The sequence below is a fragment of the Mytilus trossulus genome, chromosome 11 (genome assembly GCF_036588685.1).
Source record: "Mytilus trossulus isolate FHL-02 chromosome 11, PNRI_Mtr1.1.1.hap1, whole genome shotgun sequence".
Lineage (NCBI taxonomy): Eukaryota > Metazoa > Mollusca > Bivalvia > Mytilida > Mytilidae > Mytilus > Mytilus trossulus.
The window spans coordinates 9,646,648-9,661,550 of record NC_086383.1 but is presented as its reverse complement, the minus strand read 5'-3'; the positions used below and the strand labels follow the sequence as shown (position 1 = coordinate 9,661,550).

Here is a 14,903-nt window from a genome sequence, read left to right as displayed (position 1 = left end):
TTGACTTTTTGTAAATCTTACTTTGCTGAACATTATTGCTGTATACAGTTTATCTCTATTTATAATATTATTCAAGATAATAACCAAAAATTACCAATTCAGGGGCAGCATCCCATCAACGGGTTGTCAAATTCATCTGAAAAGTTCAGGGCAGATAGATCTTGACCTGATAAACAATTTTACCCCTGTCAGGTTTGCATAAAATGCTTTGGTTTCAGAGATATAAGCCAAAATCTACATTTTACGCCTATGTTCTATTTTTAGCAATGGCGGCCATCTTGATTAGTTGGCCGGGTCACAGGATACATTTTTTAAACTAGATACTCTAATGATGACTGTGAAGAAGTATTGTTAAATATGGCCCAGTAGTTTCAGAGTAGAAGATCTTTGTAAAAGTTAACGACGACGACGACAACGACGACGACAACGACGACGACCTCGACGACGACGACGACGGACGACGGACGACAAGTGATGAGAAAAGCTCAATTGGCCATTCGGGCCAGGTGAGCTAAAAATGACATATTTAATCAAAGATTTATGATTTAAAGGATACATACGGATTATTGAAACCCAACAATGAACAAACAACCATTCCACCAATGACATTAAAATCCGATGCGCAAACAGCAGAAAAATCGCCATTGTGTTTAATCTCCAGTCGTCCTTCATTAGGGTTACTCCCATTTACTAATCGTATTTCAGTAGCTAATTTATATATAAAAAACACATTATTGACGATTTATATATAGAGAATAATACATGGCAAAATCCGTATCATATGTCGTATCATCCCGAGACATCAATATCAGCCCAAGGGCCTTTAGGCCCGAGGGATGATATTGGTCGAGGGTGATACGGCATGTGATACGGATTTTGCCATGTATTATACGCTTTATCATATATTTCAACAGAAGAGTATAATATTTTATGAACTGTTTTCTGATCCATAGCACTGGGTTACCTTCAGTTCTACTTGTTTCAAAGGCCTAAAATAACTGCTCAATTATTCGAAGAACCATAGTTACCTTACAATTTGCGTGCTGCTGTTTTAAAAAATATTTTGTTTATTATTGTATTAATTGTGTGTTTTGTATTTTTTATAGTTGCATTTAGTGTGCCAAAAAATATGAAAACTTGACGTTCGTGACGTCACATACAATATAAAGAACTTGACGTTCGTGTCGTCACATACAAAACAATGACGTCATTCAAAAAAATGACCTATTATGAGGAAAATTTTTCTTGAGCAAAAAAAAAATAAAACTGACTTTATGTAAAAAAAAAAAAAAAAAAAAAGTAGGGGTGTGATAAAGGGCAGGGGTGCGATAAAGGGCATGCGATAAAGGGTAGGGGTGTGATAAAGGGTATGCGATAAAGGGTGTGCATCAAAGTTGCGCGATATGGATTAAACAGCTGGCTATTTATCACATATTCAATACTACTGTATTTACTACTAAACATATGATAAAAAAAATTAATACCACGTCGGGCCTTATAATAGTAGATGATAATATATCATAATTAGGAAATTATTTATCATATCTGGAAATTGGTTACCTGGCAGAGTCATATTGGAATGACGAATTAGGTATGAAAATGTCATATTACATAAGACTTGTTTCTAGTTTAAGTACAGTTTTTCTAGTAGGATTCTCTTTTCATTGTTTCAGTTTGAGGAACTTTTTTCCACTATCTCTTTTAAAAAGTAAATTCGGAGCCATCAATTGGTCTCTGAGCATTTGTATGTATACCTTGCAATTTGTTTAATTTACAGATCACATGCGAGCATGTATTAATAACGTATTGTTTTTAACAGATTTCAATGAAGATTGTTTTTTCTTGTAAAATATTATTTCCAAGAGGAAGGATTGTATCAAAGAAGAAATTTGCTGAGTTTAATCTATATTTTATTTCTTGTTCCGTATTTGTTTATTTTCGTTGAACATGTTGAAGTTGTCCAGGTATTGGTACTTGAATATTTGTCTTTTCGTATGTTTCTGTTAACCATAGTATGATGGTGATCTTTCTCAGACTTGTCAGTTTGCATTTCCATGATTTTGTTTTCTTCAACTTACGTTTTCATATTCGATTTTCATGTTGAAGTTGCATTGTGTAATTACATATTTTTGAAAATCGAACAAAACGCTTTTCAAGCAACATTATCTGTGAATCGTATTCTATTATCTGATAAGTTGCATTTTTGTGTTCCCACGTTTAAAATGGTTATTTCATAATCTTTAAATATAAATGTACAATGTACATATTACTCGAACAGAATCAGTTAATCTCTTTCATAATTATATATTAATAGATAAATCAAAGAAAAATCGACTTTAGCTAATACGATGTACGTTTATGAAATATTATATTGCTTACTGCAGATGACTTCCACATGACTCTTGCAAGTATGTGTTCCAATCCAATCAAAAGGACAGTCACTAAATGATGTCTCGGCACCGGTACATCTTAAATTAGTTATAAAGACATTGCTGTCTCCTTTTTCAAATTTGGTTACAATCTGTGGTTGTCTGTTAAAATATTCAAAAACACAATTACTTGATTATGGGTTAAGTATTGACATCATTTTTGAATACAGAAGCTGAATTTATTAAAGTTATCGAATTTTGTTAAAACACCATTTATTATAATTTCATGGTTATATAATTGAGAATGGAAATATGGAACGTGTTAATGTGACAACAACCTGACCAAAGTGCAGAAAACAGCATTAATTCACCAATGGTGCTTTAACACAGCACAAATCCCACACCTGGATATTCAGCTGGTCCCTGAACAAAAATTGTACTAGTTCAGTGAAAATGGGCGTCACATTAAACTCCAAAACGTATAAATGAACTTAAATTAAGAAACATACAAGATTAACACACAAAAAACCCCAGAGGCTCCTGATTTTGGACAGGCGCAACAATGCGGCGGGGTTAAACATGTTTTGTGAGATTTCAACTCTTTCCTTATACATAGCCAATGTAATATTAACAGACTTAAAGCAATACGCACAGGTAAACTCAGTTTGAATGAAGTCCGAGCCTGATGTCAGAAAAGGTAACAAAAGAAATTTAGCAAAATGATAATGAGACATCAATAAGGGCTACTAGCAATTACTGACATGCCATATCCAGAACTCAATTTCACTGATGGAAAGATTAGTACTTCATCATATGAAAATTAAGGCCCAATCCCTCCCTTTAGCGGTTTAGTATCATACCATTATAAAATATATATCATATATCATACCAACAACTGTTTTGAAGATAAATATGTTAATTTATAATCCGCACTATCCTACTACCTGTCGATACATTTATTTTTGGCATTGCACATGTCATGTCTTCTCTGACTGTTCATGACGTAAACATACTAAATCCCTGGGATGTGTACTTATATGTTCCGACCATATGCGTATAGTCCGACCGTACACGTATGGTCGGACTATATGCATATAATACTTGTTTGGTTATTAACGGGCCGGACCATATGAGTTTTTTTACCATTTAGATATTTTTTCAAATTACATTATATACGTTTCAATAATACAAAAACTGTATTTAAAAAAAACAATGATGGTTACATGACAGTTTGTTAATTTCATAATTCGAAAACTACGTAAACATTAAATATTCATGTCATAGTTAGTTTTCATCGCTAGTTACTTTTTTTGCATGTAGGCTCTGGTGACATTTACAACCACACGGTATCATGGCATTATTGCATTTGCCAGTCTTGGCAGTGCACGATCCTTTTCAGTGGCACCTTTTGTTTGCGAGTGAAAAGCTAGCCTTTTTGCAACTGCGTACAGTGATACCGAGGACTTTGGCCAGTCTGATCTCTATGGTATTTTTAAGACGCTCTTACTAGATCTCAAATATCGCAAAAGAAGTGCAATACACCATGTTTACAAGACATAACTTCTTCTGTAACAGTTCATTTAGAAATTTTTGGAATTTAATTATTTAACTCGATATATTGCCATTTACCCGTAATGACAAATCGGCAATGGTCATCGGTAATGACCATCGGTATAAAATGTGTTTATTCTAGTTTTGACAAGAAAGTGAGATTAACTTTGTGAAACTTCTAATTTTTATTTAGCAAATCTTTTTATCATAATAAAATAATGAAATTACCTTTATGATAGCGTCTTATTAATGAACGGTCATACCATTTGAAGAGTTTAGAAGTATTAAAAGTAAGCTGTAACAGAATGTTAATTACCCCGACCGTACGCGTACGGTTGGACCATACGCATATGTTCGGACCATATGAGTATATACCCATATGGTCATGTCCATACGCATATGGTTCAAATACTCATATGGTCCGGAACATCTCTATACCAGGTTTGACTATTTGGAATATCTAAAATTTTCACGTCTTCTTACTCACTTCGTATAAACTTCAAGATTTACCTGTTTTATTAAAACCGGTTGTTTTTCTAAAGTGAATATTTTCGAAGGGCTTAATATTTCGCAGTGGTGTCTTGCCGTGGCTTTGTTTGGACTTTGTTGATTTGATTTTTGCAATTAATGTTTGTCCCTAATATTTTATTAACTGTGCATTTGCATTCAAATATCGCAGATCAAATTTATTCGTTCATAGTGTATTAATTTACGTTTTTTGATTGAGTTAGGCCTGACAATTGATATGTTGTGATGTTATGCTATTGTTTCAGTAAAAGGTAGAAGGGATCCATTAAAACGTTTAATACCGCTGCAAATGTTTGCACCTGTCCTAATTCATGGATCTGATGTACAGTAGTTGTCGTTTGTTTATGTAATTTATACGTGTTTCTCGTTTCTCGTTTTTTTTATATAGATTAGACCGTTGGTTTTCCCGTTTGCATGGTTTTACACTATCAACTTTATAGCTTGTTGTTCGGTGTGAGCCAAAGCTCCGTGTTGAAGACCTATAATGGTTTACTTTTTTTAAATTGTTATTTGGATGGAGAGTTGTCTCATTGGCACTCATACCACATCTTCCTATCTAAAGAGTATATTATCTAATCAATACTAATACCAATATATACCAACTTTATTGACTTTGAAAACAGTATCGTAAATATATCCCTTCTATATAAGTCTGTTCAAAGGTTTGGTTAGTTTATAATATACCTTGCCTTCAAACAAGGATTTTGAATGCCATGAGTAACACTAGACTATTTTCACATTACCGTATTGACTCCGGATTATATAATTTGTCGACTGGATACCTTGGACATCATGGTACTCTATCAAGTAAGAGCAACCAAAATAAGTAATATCCAACATATAATCGATGTAATTTGAGAGGAAAGTTTTCTGTTTTCCGGTAATTTTTCTCTGAGTTCAGTATTTTTGTAATTTTACTTTTTTTTGTAGTGAACAAAAATGTTAAGCAGATAATTTCCCCCAAAAATTGTACCGATTAAAAGCTAGGTTTTACTTCTTCAGCCAGCTTTTACCAGACTTTGTACCATGTTGTCCAATGTAAACAGTCGACATTTTATATAATCCACGGTCAAAAGTCGGAAATATGAAAAAAGTTTATTTGAATTGGTAAATACTAATAAAAAGTTATCAATTCCGTGTTTGAACTTACTATACTTACGAAATGTTGTATCCGAAAGTTCTACATATTACACGAGCATCATCTAAGTCAAAACTGTCAGAACAAATGGTGCCCCACTCATCATTAAAACGAACTTCGATTGTGCCTTCGGTTAATGATGTACCACCGGATAGACGAATTGGAATGTCTATTAAGTAAACAGAAAATGATTTTGTTTTTCATTTCAGTTCCAAATTGGAAACGTCTGTTTCGACCTGCAGAGCTATGACATATTTTTGACAAATGATAATTATTTGTGGAGACAGACTGGTCAATGCTCTAAGAAAATGAGTTGCCATGATGTTATGCTTTTTCATGCTTTTTGTCTTTCATTCATACCCATATGTTTATTTAAACCTTTACTTTTGATAATTGGTTTAGTTTTTGTTTAAACGATATTAAGTATTGAACTTTTGAAAATGCCATGATCGTCATTAAATAAACGCATTAAGAACACATTTAAAATATAATTACGGCATGCAACACCTGCATCCTGTCCATGGGTACAATAGCGTTTCCCCCATCCTCGGAAACTGCAGTCTGATAAATCGGTCTCTGTCCCAAAACACAGAAGGTCATCCATGATAACTGGATAAGATCCCTGTCCAAAATGAGCACCAGTATAGACTTTAACATTTCTGGAAGGAATTGTTTGAATAATATGTTATTGCATTTTATATAAGTAGGTGACATGAACAAATTTTCATTTAAAATTTTGATAATTTTAAATTAGCATTAGATATTTTACTATTCATTATTTAAATATACATGATGTTTTAAAAATTTAATGGTCAACAAACCATTTCCAAACTACATAGTTATGTTATTCATGTCAAAACATGATTCAAAGTGATTGCAAATGAGAACTAGTCAAATATTATCCGGATTTGTTTCTGCTCAATCGAATAACGTATTTCGAGATTTGAACATTGAGTAAATATTCAAAATGTCTATTGTCTTAATTGATGCTAATAATCCCGTTGAGACAAAGATCTAGATTCTATATGTTTTAAACTTTCAATTATAGTTCATATCACAGCATGAGTGCGCTCTGCTTGGTTTAAAATATCCACATAGACGAAATGACCATGAGAATAGGAATCGTCCCAATTTTTTTACTAATAAATAACAGGCTTTTAATGTTGCTACGCTTAATGCATTTTACTAATATTTTTATATTTAATATGTTAATATTGTTTCTTCATCATTTTTATTTCTATTATTATTTCTACTACTATTATTATTAATAGTTTTATTGTTTTATATATTGTTTTAATTATAATTAAGAAGTAAAGGATATCCCGGTGTGTATATTTGATTGTTTTCTCTGTGGAATGTAAAACTGATATTCAGATGCATTTTGCTGATAAAAAAAGAACCCATCGTTAAGCAGGGTGCATATTTGCTGTAAACATTTCCCAAGTTTACAGCTTTTAACTCAGTATCCCTCATGTAAGTTTACCTTATAGTAAAAGGAAACACTATTTGATAAGATATTACTTCTTAATATATAAGTATTTATAGTATAATTCATTCCAGATTATTTTGTTAAATCATTAGAATTACACATATATATATATCTTTCTTATTTATTGTTATTTTTATAAATATATATATATATATTGTGTTAGTGTACCGGAATCAACTCCCTTATCAAGGTGATCCATTTGATTTGGGTACAGTTCTGATTTTGCAACATATGCGCTATCGGGTATAGATTAGATATGTGCCATACTTACAAAATATCAAAACCTAGCACTTTACATATAACTTTTCCTGCCATGACGTCAAATGTATCATCACAAATCGTTCCCCAATTACCGCCATGGTAAATTTCTACCCTTCCTTGTGCATCGTTTTTTCCATTTACAAGTCTTATCTTGGCACCTAAAGGAAAAATGCAAGCAGTTTATGGTATAAATGTATAACAAATATCGTGCGTGACAAACGTAGAAGAATAATTAAATAATAATTAAAAAAAATGTATAATGTATTCACTGCTGTTACCATTTCAAATGGAATGGTGATTTATCTGTCTATCTGCCATTATTTCATAATTCTTTCATTTACCTAGATAATGAACTTCTTAAGGGATTAAGTTTCAAACACGTCTTCAAATAATAGGTCGTAATAGCAGGTCAAATCCCAATTGAGTAAAATATTTAATTTGTAATATAATCCCTTTTGTCATTTAAAATCGCCATGTTAAATCGGGCCACTGGTACAGACAGATTTTATTGCCATTCTAATTATTGATTGATTGTTTTTACTTAATTTGGTATCAATAGTTATCAAAGGTACCAGGATTGTAATTTAGTACGCCAGACGCGCGTTTCGTATCAACATTAATTGACATACATTTTATTTACACTGGCCAACACAAACGAGCTTTTACGTAAAAGTTATCGGAACTTATTTCACATGAGTTTCAGGTGAATTTCATGTCAAACTTTCATGAATTTCAAGTTAAAATATTTCCAAAATGAAATTATTCTATTTATGTCTCGAAATAACCAAATCAAATTAAAATCATGAAATATACTATTTTTGTTTTTGGTTTAACATGGCGACTTTAAATGACAAAAGGGATTATATTACAAATTAAATATCACGTGAAAATTAAATTGTAAAATTCATGTGAATCTCAACTTACCTGGATGGCATTTTTGCATCAGTTTCATGTATAAGGTAAATTTTACGTGAATTTTACGTCAGCAAAGTTTGTCTATGAATATGTAAATCATTTTTATACGTATGAATACGGCGATACCTTCGCAATATTTGTCGTGGAGTTTTAAATAGACTTCAGTATGCAACGTTATGAGGCTGATATCTTTGATGAGTGTGCAATCGCAGAAGTTTTGGTAATTTTGATAATATTTGCCTAATGGTTATTTTCCAAATTGAGCAAGAATATATCGAATTTTTAATAGACCTTTTAATTTGGTAACTTGAATTGTTTTTGTACATATATTTTATTGTCTGTGTCATACTGATTTTTCCATCATGTAATTAAAACTGTCTTAACTTTTGTTGATAATTCATTTGTGTTAAGAATAATATGAAAAATGTTGTGTGTGATTTTTTCATTATCATCCTTTTTTTCCTAAACGTTTCGTTTTGAGCTTTTGGTGTAATAATTTACCTCTTTTTCTAGTCGAGTAGAAAGAGAACGTATGAAGTCATGAGCCTATGTCATTGACGTTGCTTAGGAAAACAGTGCTCAACATATAACCAATAATGGTCTTTTAAACGCTATGATTTATATCATGGATACATCTCATATCAATGCTGAAGCCCTTTTAAGGAGAGGGTAGCTTATAAAACCCCTTTGCTTGAAATACCATCGAAAATTCATATTTATCTTAAATTTACTAATATTGTTGACTTGGGCTCTTTAAAACCAATGTATTGTATAATCATTATCTTCATATCGTTTTGCGTAAGGTATGAAGTCTTGGTAGGAATGATCTTTGATAGTAACAATATAATTCCGAATAACCTCGTTCTTAATAATAATGGTAGAATTTGGGATATATACCTACTACTTAAAGTGTTTGGATCGAAAAATAGATGTCGTGATGTCTTGCCTTTCTCTAAAGACTGCACTATGACATTAAATTTTGCCTTCCATATATGCTTACTGAAGTCTATATGAATATCCAAGACAAATCGTTCGAAGGTATCGGCATATTCATACGTATAAAAATGATTTATACATTTTTAGGCAAACTTTGCTGACGTGAAACTTACTTGAACAATTCTATGTCAAATTCACCTTATACCAACGTTTACTGACGCGAAAAACATCCACGTAAATCGAGATTCACGTAAAGCTTATGTAAAACTTAACAAGTTAATAGATCTTACCAAAAAGCAAAATGGTATATTTCATGATTTTAATTTGATTTGGTTATTTAGAGATATCAACAAAATAATTGTATTTTAAAAATATTTTCACTTGAAATTCATGCGGGTTGAACATGAAATTCAGGTGAAACTCATGTGAAATAAATTTAGACAACTTTTACGTTAAAGCTCGCTTGAGTAAATAGTTTTATTAGATTGAACAGAGTGTAACGAAATGTATGGTATAAAACTTTTTAGAGCATCTTTATCAGTATAAACGACTGAAATAAATAATTGGCAATAGTTCCACGAAACCATTTTCAGGGTAATAACAAATTTGCTATGATTTGTTTAATCTAGTGATTTCTTTTTTAACTTCATTTTTATATGTTTAAACCAGATGCGAAAATAAAAAAGTGTCTTTTTAAAATGAATTAAATTAGAATGTTTGAATAATCTGTATTTGCTTGGTGGCTTATGCATGTACGTATGCATATCGAGAAACGCTCGCTATGTTGACCAATGCTTTATGTGATTTGTTTTTTCGGAATGAGATTAAATATCTTTTTCGTACGACTGACTTTTTCGAGTTGACAATTTTGGACAACAGAAATTGATAACACTTGCAACTGTTCAAAATACATTTCCTTATCGATTTTCTGTTTACCAGACATTCTGGCATGTTGTTTTGCCTAAATATCCGCCTTTAAGACAGATATTTCCACAGAAGCATGTACAAAAACCAAAAGACTGTACCAATGTTTTTTTATGTTACTATTGAATACAACGCTGCCAATGGTTTACGCATGATCTTGGTGTCGTTATAATGATTATCAAAGGTACCAGGATTGTAATTTAGTACGCCAGACGCGCGTTTCGTCTACATAAGACTTATCAGTGAAGCTCATATCAAAATATTTATAAAGCCAAATAAGGTCAAATTTGAAGAGCATTTTGGATCCAAAATTCCAAAAAGTTGTGTATAAAATATATGTTCTATGAATACAGTCCCTTTTGTCGGTTTAGTTTCTCCCAGTATGTCTTACATAAAGCAACTTACTCTATATGTTTGACTGGTTTTTAGGAACTAAATGAGAATAATATGCTTACATAATATGCTTACATATATGCTTACATATTTGCTTACATATTTGTTTTTCGTTCATTTTTTTACATAAATAAGGCCGTTAGTTTTCTCGTTTGAAATGTTTTACATTGTCCTATCGGGGCCTTTTATAGCTGACTATGCGGCATGGGCTTTCCTCATTGTTGAAGGTCGCACCGTGACCAAAAGTTGTTAAGGTTTGTGTCATTTTGGTGTTTTGTGGATAGTTGTCTCATTGGCAATGATACCACATCTTCTTTTTTTATATTTACTCTTCGAATAAAATGCATATTACGGTAAGTTTTTAATAAATTTTGTGTAAATTGATATGTAGTTTTTGTAAAGTGTTTTACAAAACTTTATTTAACATTTTGTTTTCATAAAATTAGAATAAAAACAATATAAACAATGAATTGAAACAGTGTTAACGTTCTAATGTGCAACATGAATGTATGTATTGATAAGAATTTATGCAAAATAAGAATATGCAAATAATCGGTACCAAACAAAGCTATTGTGCCACTTTCAGAATAATCCGAATGAAACACATATTCCAAAAGTGAAAATGGGATTATTCCACCATATCAAGAGCGTTTTACTTGATTTATACTTCTTCTGTCCTATGTTTTGTATAGATTGATAGCCCTGTTGACTTTGCTTTTGATATCTGTTTTTCATCTTGATACATCAATCTCACTCACCACAAGACACACCAACATCATTTGAATGCGAACAAACACTTGTCCTCCATCCACTGAAATTACAGTCTCCGATATCTTTTTCATCGCCTGTACAAGCAACATTGTCCATCATAATTCTACCAGTTCCCTGGCCATAAACAGAACCACCAAACGCTTCTGTAAAACTTTCATTGAAATCAGAAATTTGTTGAATAACTTACAATGTTATCAATTAAATGTCTGAAACATGTATAGTCACACTGGATTACAGTAATATCACAACTCCAAAAGTTAGTATTTAGTCAACAACATCATTCTCTTTCCAATTTTTTCGTTAAAAAAACATCAAATACATTGCCAATTATGCTGACAATGTTGCTATAGTCTTGAAAACATGCATAGAAAATTCCTATTTAATACGCGTATTCTTTTTCTTCAAAAAAACAACTTCATTTGACTTTTCCTCTCATCCAGTGCCTGTTATTTCTATTGCGTTGAATGTTGAATGGAACTTGAAAAAGTACTTTCTTTAAAGAAAGAGAGAAAAAACGAGAATCTAATATGGAGAGGAAACAAACAGGGAAGCAAAAGTAGCAAAAAATGATATATAAATAGGTAAAGAGGTTTTTAGTGCATTCATTTTTTAAAACTAACTAGTTATTGATGCACTTATTAACCATGGAAGGATTCGATTTACGATACATACTTGTTCCATTGAAGTCCATTTACTGTTACTGTTTCTTGGAGAGTATGTATACACAACATAATTGATGTGTAAAATTACTGATGTTTGGTAATACTGTTCTACATCAGTCATGTAGATGATCTTAAATTCCGCGAATCTTTCCTGATTATTTCCATAAATATATATGTATTTGATGGCCAGGATTCGTATCTTGTAACGTCAAATTGAAATTGTCTTTTGAAAAATGTAAACACAGAATTAAAAAAAAAATAAGAGCTAAACTCACTTATACTGTTTAATATGAACTTACGAAGTGTCATATCCAAGCATTCTACAAACAACTTTCGCATCATCGGAATCAAATGAGGTATCACAAATGGTCCCCCATTCGTTGTTGTGATAAACCTCGACTCTTCCTTCAGTAGCCTTTTTGCCATTAGCAAGTCTTATTGGTGTTTCTGTTTCGAATAAAAGGGAATAAGTATCAATATTGACTACATTCGCCCTCACGTAGAATTGGCACCATGATGTTTTTCAAAATTTCCTAAAATATCAACCGCGTTTATCAGAGATCATGTTTTTCAATTAACGGAAGAAAAATCCTATCCAAATATATACTACTGTCCTACATTTTATTGTGTTTGCCCAGTAGAATCCTGACATTAACATAATTTAAGATTAGTTTGTATGGTGGAATCCGACATTGTTATTACCGGAAGTGTTGCCGTGGAGTTCGACGTGCTCTCCATTTTCTTGTGTCTCGCGTAGCTTTTCATCATCTTTACGTAAAAAGCGCGGGAAATTGTATCATCAATGACAATGATATTACCGGGGAGTAACGAATGCTATGTTGTAAGGGATCCTCATAGAAACCAATATTGCGGTTTTACAATGTAAACAATCTTAAAAAATGTGAAGGTCAGGATTATACAGTGCAAACACAATGGGAGGTAGGACGGTAGTGGAAATTTGGATAGAATTTTACTTCCGCTAATTGAAAAACATGATCTCGAGTAAACGCGGTCGATATTTAAGAAAATTCGGACAAAAAATCATGGTGCCAATTTTACGTGACGGCGACTATACGTTATAATTTTAAGACATAATTTATCAGCGTACTGAATTCTTATAATCTGTCATCAACTGTTTGTGTCGTTTTTTCCCTCTACCACAGACCCTATTTTATTTACTACAACTCATGTGACGAAATACTGCTTAATTTATACAAATGAAAACACATTAAACATTTGAGAGAGAACAAATCCGGGTTGCAAACAAAAACTGAGGGAAATACATCAACAAAAAAGTACAGGAAAACAAAGGAACAACAGAAACATTGAGATGCACAATTCAAACGAAAACACATATAGAAATGAACTATTTTGGTAACAACTGCCATATTCGTGACTTGATATAGAACATTTTAAGAAAAAATGGTGTAAGACGAGATTTGGTAATTTGAACACATTTGAATTTCACTTCTTTTTTATTCGAACGTTCCTGATGAAGGTTACTTATGCAAATCGATTCAGACATCACGTACTACAATGTATTCTAATTTAAAAGCGAACGGTCCATGCCATTGCTGATGGACTGTTAGTACCTTGTGTATTATGAACGGTTGTCCTTGCATTGGTACTGAAATGATTTTAACATTCTTTTCTAAAAAGTCTACGTTAATTAATTTAAAAAAAAGACAAAAAAAAGAATAAGAAAATCAACTCCCTCAAACAAAAAAAGATCTTTGGTAAACTGTAATGGTTTTTGTTTTCATTTTGTCTTGCATGACGGAGTCAAAAAGCGACGGCGACGATGCTGGCGGCGTCAACAATGCATTAGTTTGTGATTAGGTCTAATATATGGCGACCCACTCGTGGTAAGTCAATGATATTTGGTATGCAGTTGTATTAATATTGTCACATCTCAAAAACGAAGAGATTATTTGGCTCTGCCCATTCATTTGTGATTAGGTCAGTTTCGGGGTATCAACTTGTAGTAAGTTAATGACAATTGGTATACAATTGTATAACCATTGGCATATGTCATTTCCATGGATATAATTTTACCCCGCTCCCTCAGTCATAGCCTATTGACTATGAAACTTTTGCTTAGTTTGCATGTATAAGTTTGGGATTAGGTCAGTTGATGGGGAACTACCTGTGGTAAGTTGATGATAATTGGTATGCGATTGTATAAGCATTGGCATATCTTATTTCCATGAAGAATATTTTACCCCGCCTCCTTAGTCATGGTCTAATGACTTTGATACTTTTGCTTAATTTTCATGTATGAGTTTGTGATTAGGTCAGTTGATGGGGAACGACTCATGGTAAGTTAAGGATAATTGGTATGTAGTTGTATAAGCATTTGCATATCTCATTTCCAAGGAGACTATTTAGCCCCGTTCCCTCAGTCATAACCCATTGACTCTGACACTTTTGCTTAGTTTTCATATATTAGTTTGTGATTAGGTTGGTTATAGGGAACCAGTAGTTGTAGGTTAATGATATTTCGTACGCAGTTGTATTAGCATTGGCACATCAAATTACTATGGAGATTACTTGACCCAGCGCCCTCAGATGTGGTTTATTGACTTTGAAATTTGCTTGGTTAACAGGTTTTAGTTAGTGTTCAGGTTTGTTTAGGGAACGTCTTATGCTAGGTAAATGGTGTTTGGTATGCAGTGTTTAGCATAAGCACATATCATTTCCATGAATATTGTTTTTTCATGTACCTTCAGTGATGGTTCATTGACTTTGAATGTTTGCAAAACTTACATAAGTTGACAATGAGGGTCGTTTGAAAACAAAACCTTACGACAAAAGAGATGATTTCAGCTTTCCAATTGTGAACTTTCCACATTTCTAAGTAGCAACATTCCAGCAGCACCTCCATACGGGGTATATATCTCCCAATTGATACGATATTCTCGTGCTAGCATTTTCTATTGTGATTTTCTTGAAAGAGGGTTGCTGCT

The 14,903-nt window shown here is 32.4% G+C and overlaps 1 protein-coding gene across 1 annotated transcript in view; it reads right to left on the bottom strand.

Annotated features, from left to right (window-relative positions):
• The window catches only part of LOC134689710 (deleted in malignant brain tumors 1 protein-like), a 108,484-nt gene that overhangs the window by 56,339 nt on the left and 37,242 nt on the right, over positions 1-14,903 (bottom strand). The window contains exons 15-19 of the mRNA XM_063549675.1: positions 12,237-12,384; positions 11,263-11,426; positions 7,347-7,494; positions 6,082-6,245; positions 5,608-5,755 (exon numbers count right to left, since the gene is read on the bottom strand). Of these exons, the coding sequence (XP_063405745.1) occupies positions 5,608-5,755; positions 6,082-6,245; positions 7,347-7,494; positions 11,263-11,426; positions 12,237-12,384 (772 nt within the window). The remainder of the gene's footprint in view (positions 1-5,607; positions 5,756-6,081; positions 6,246-7,346; positions 7,495-11,262; positions 11,427-12,236; positions 12,385-14,903) is intronic.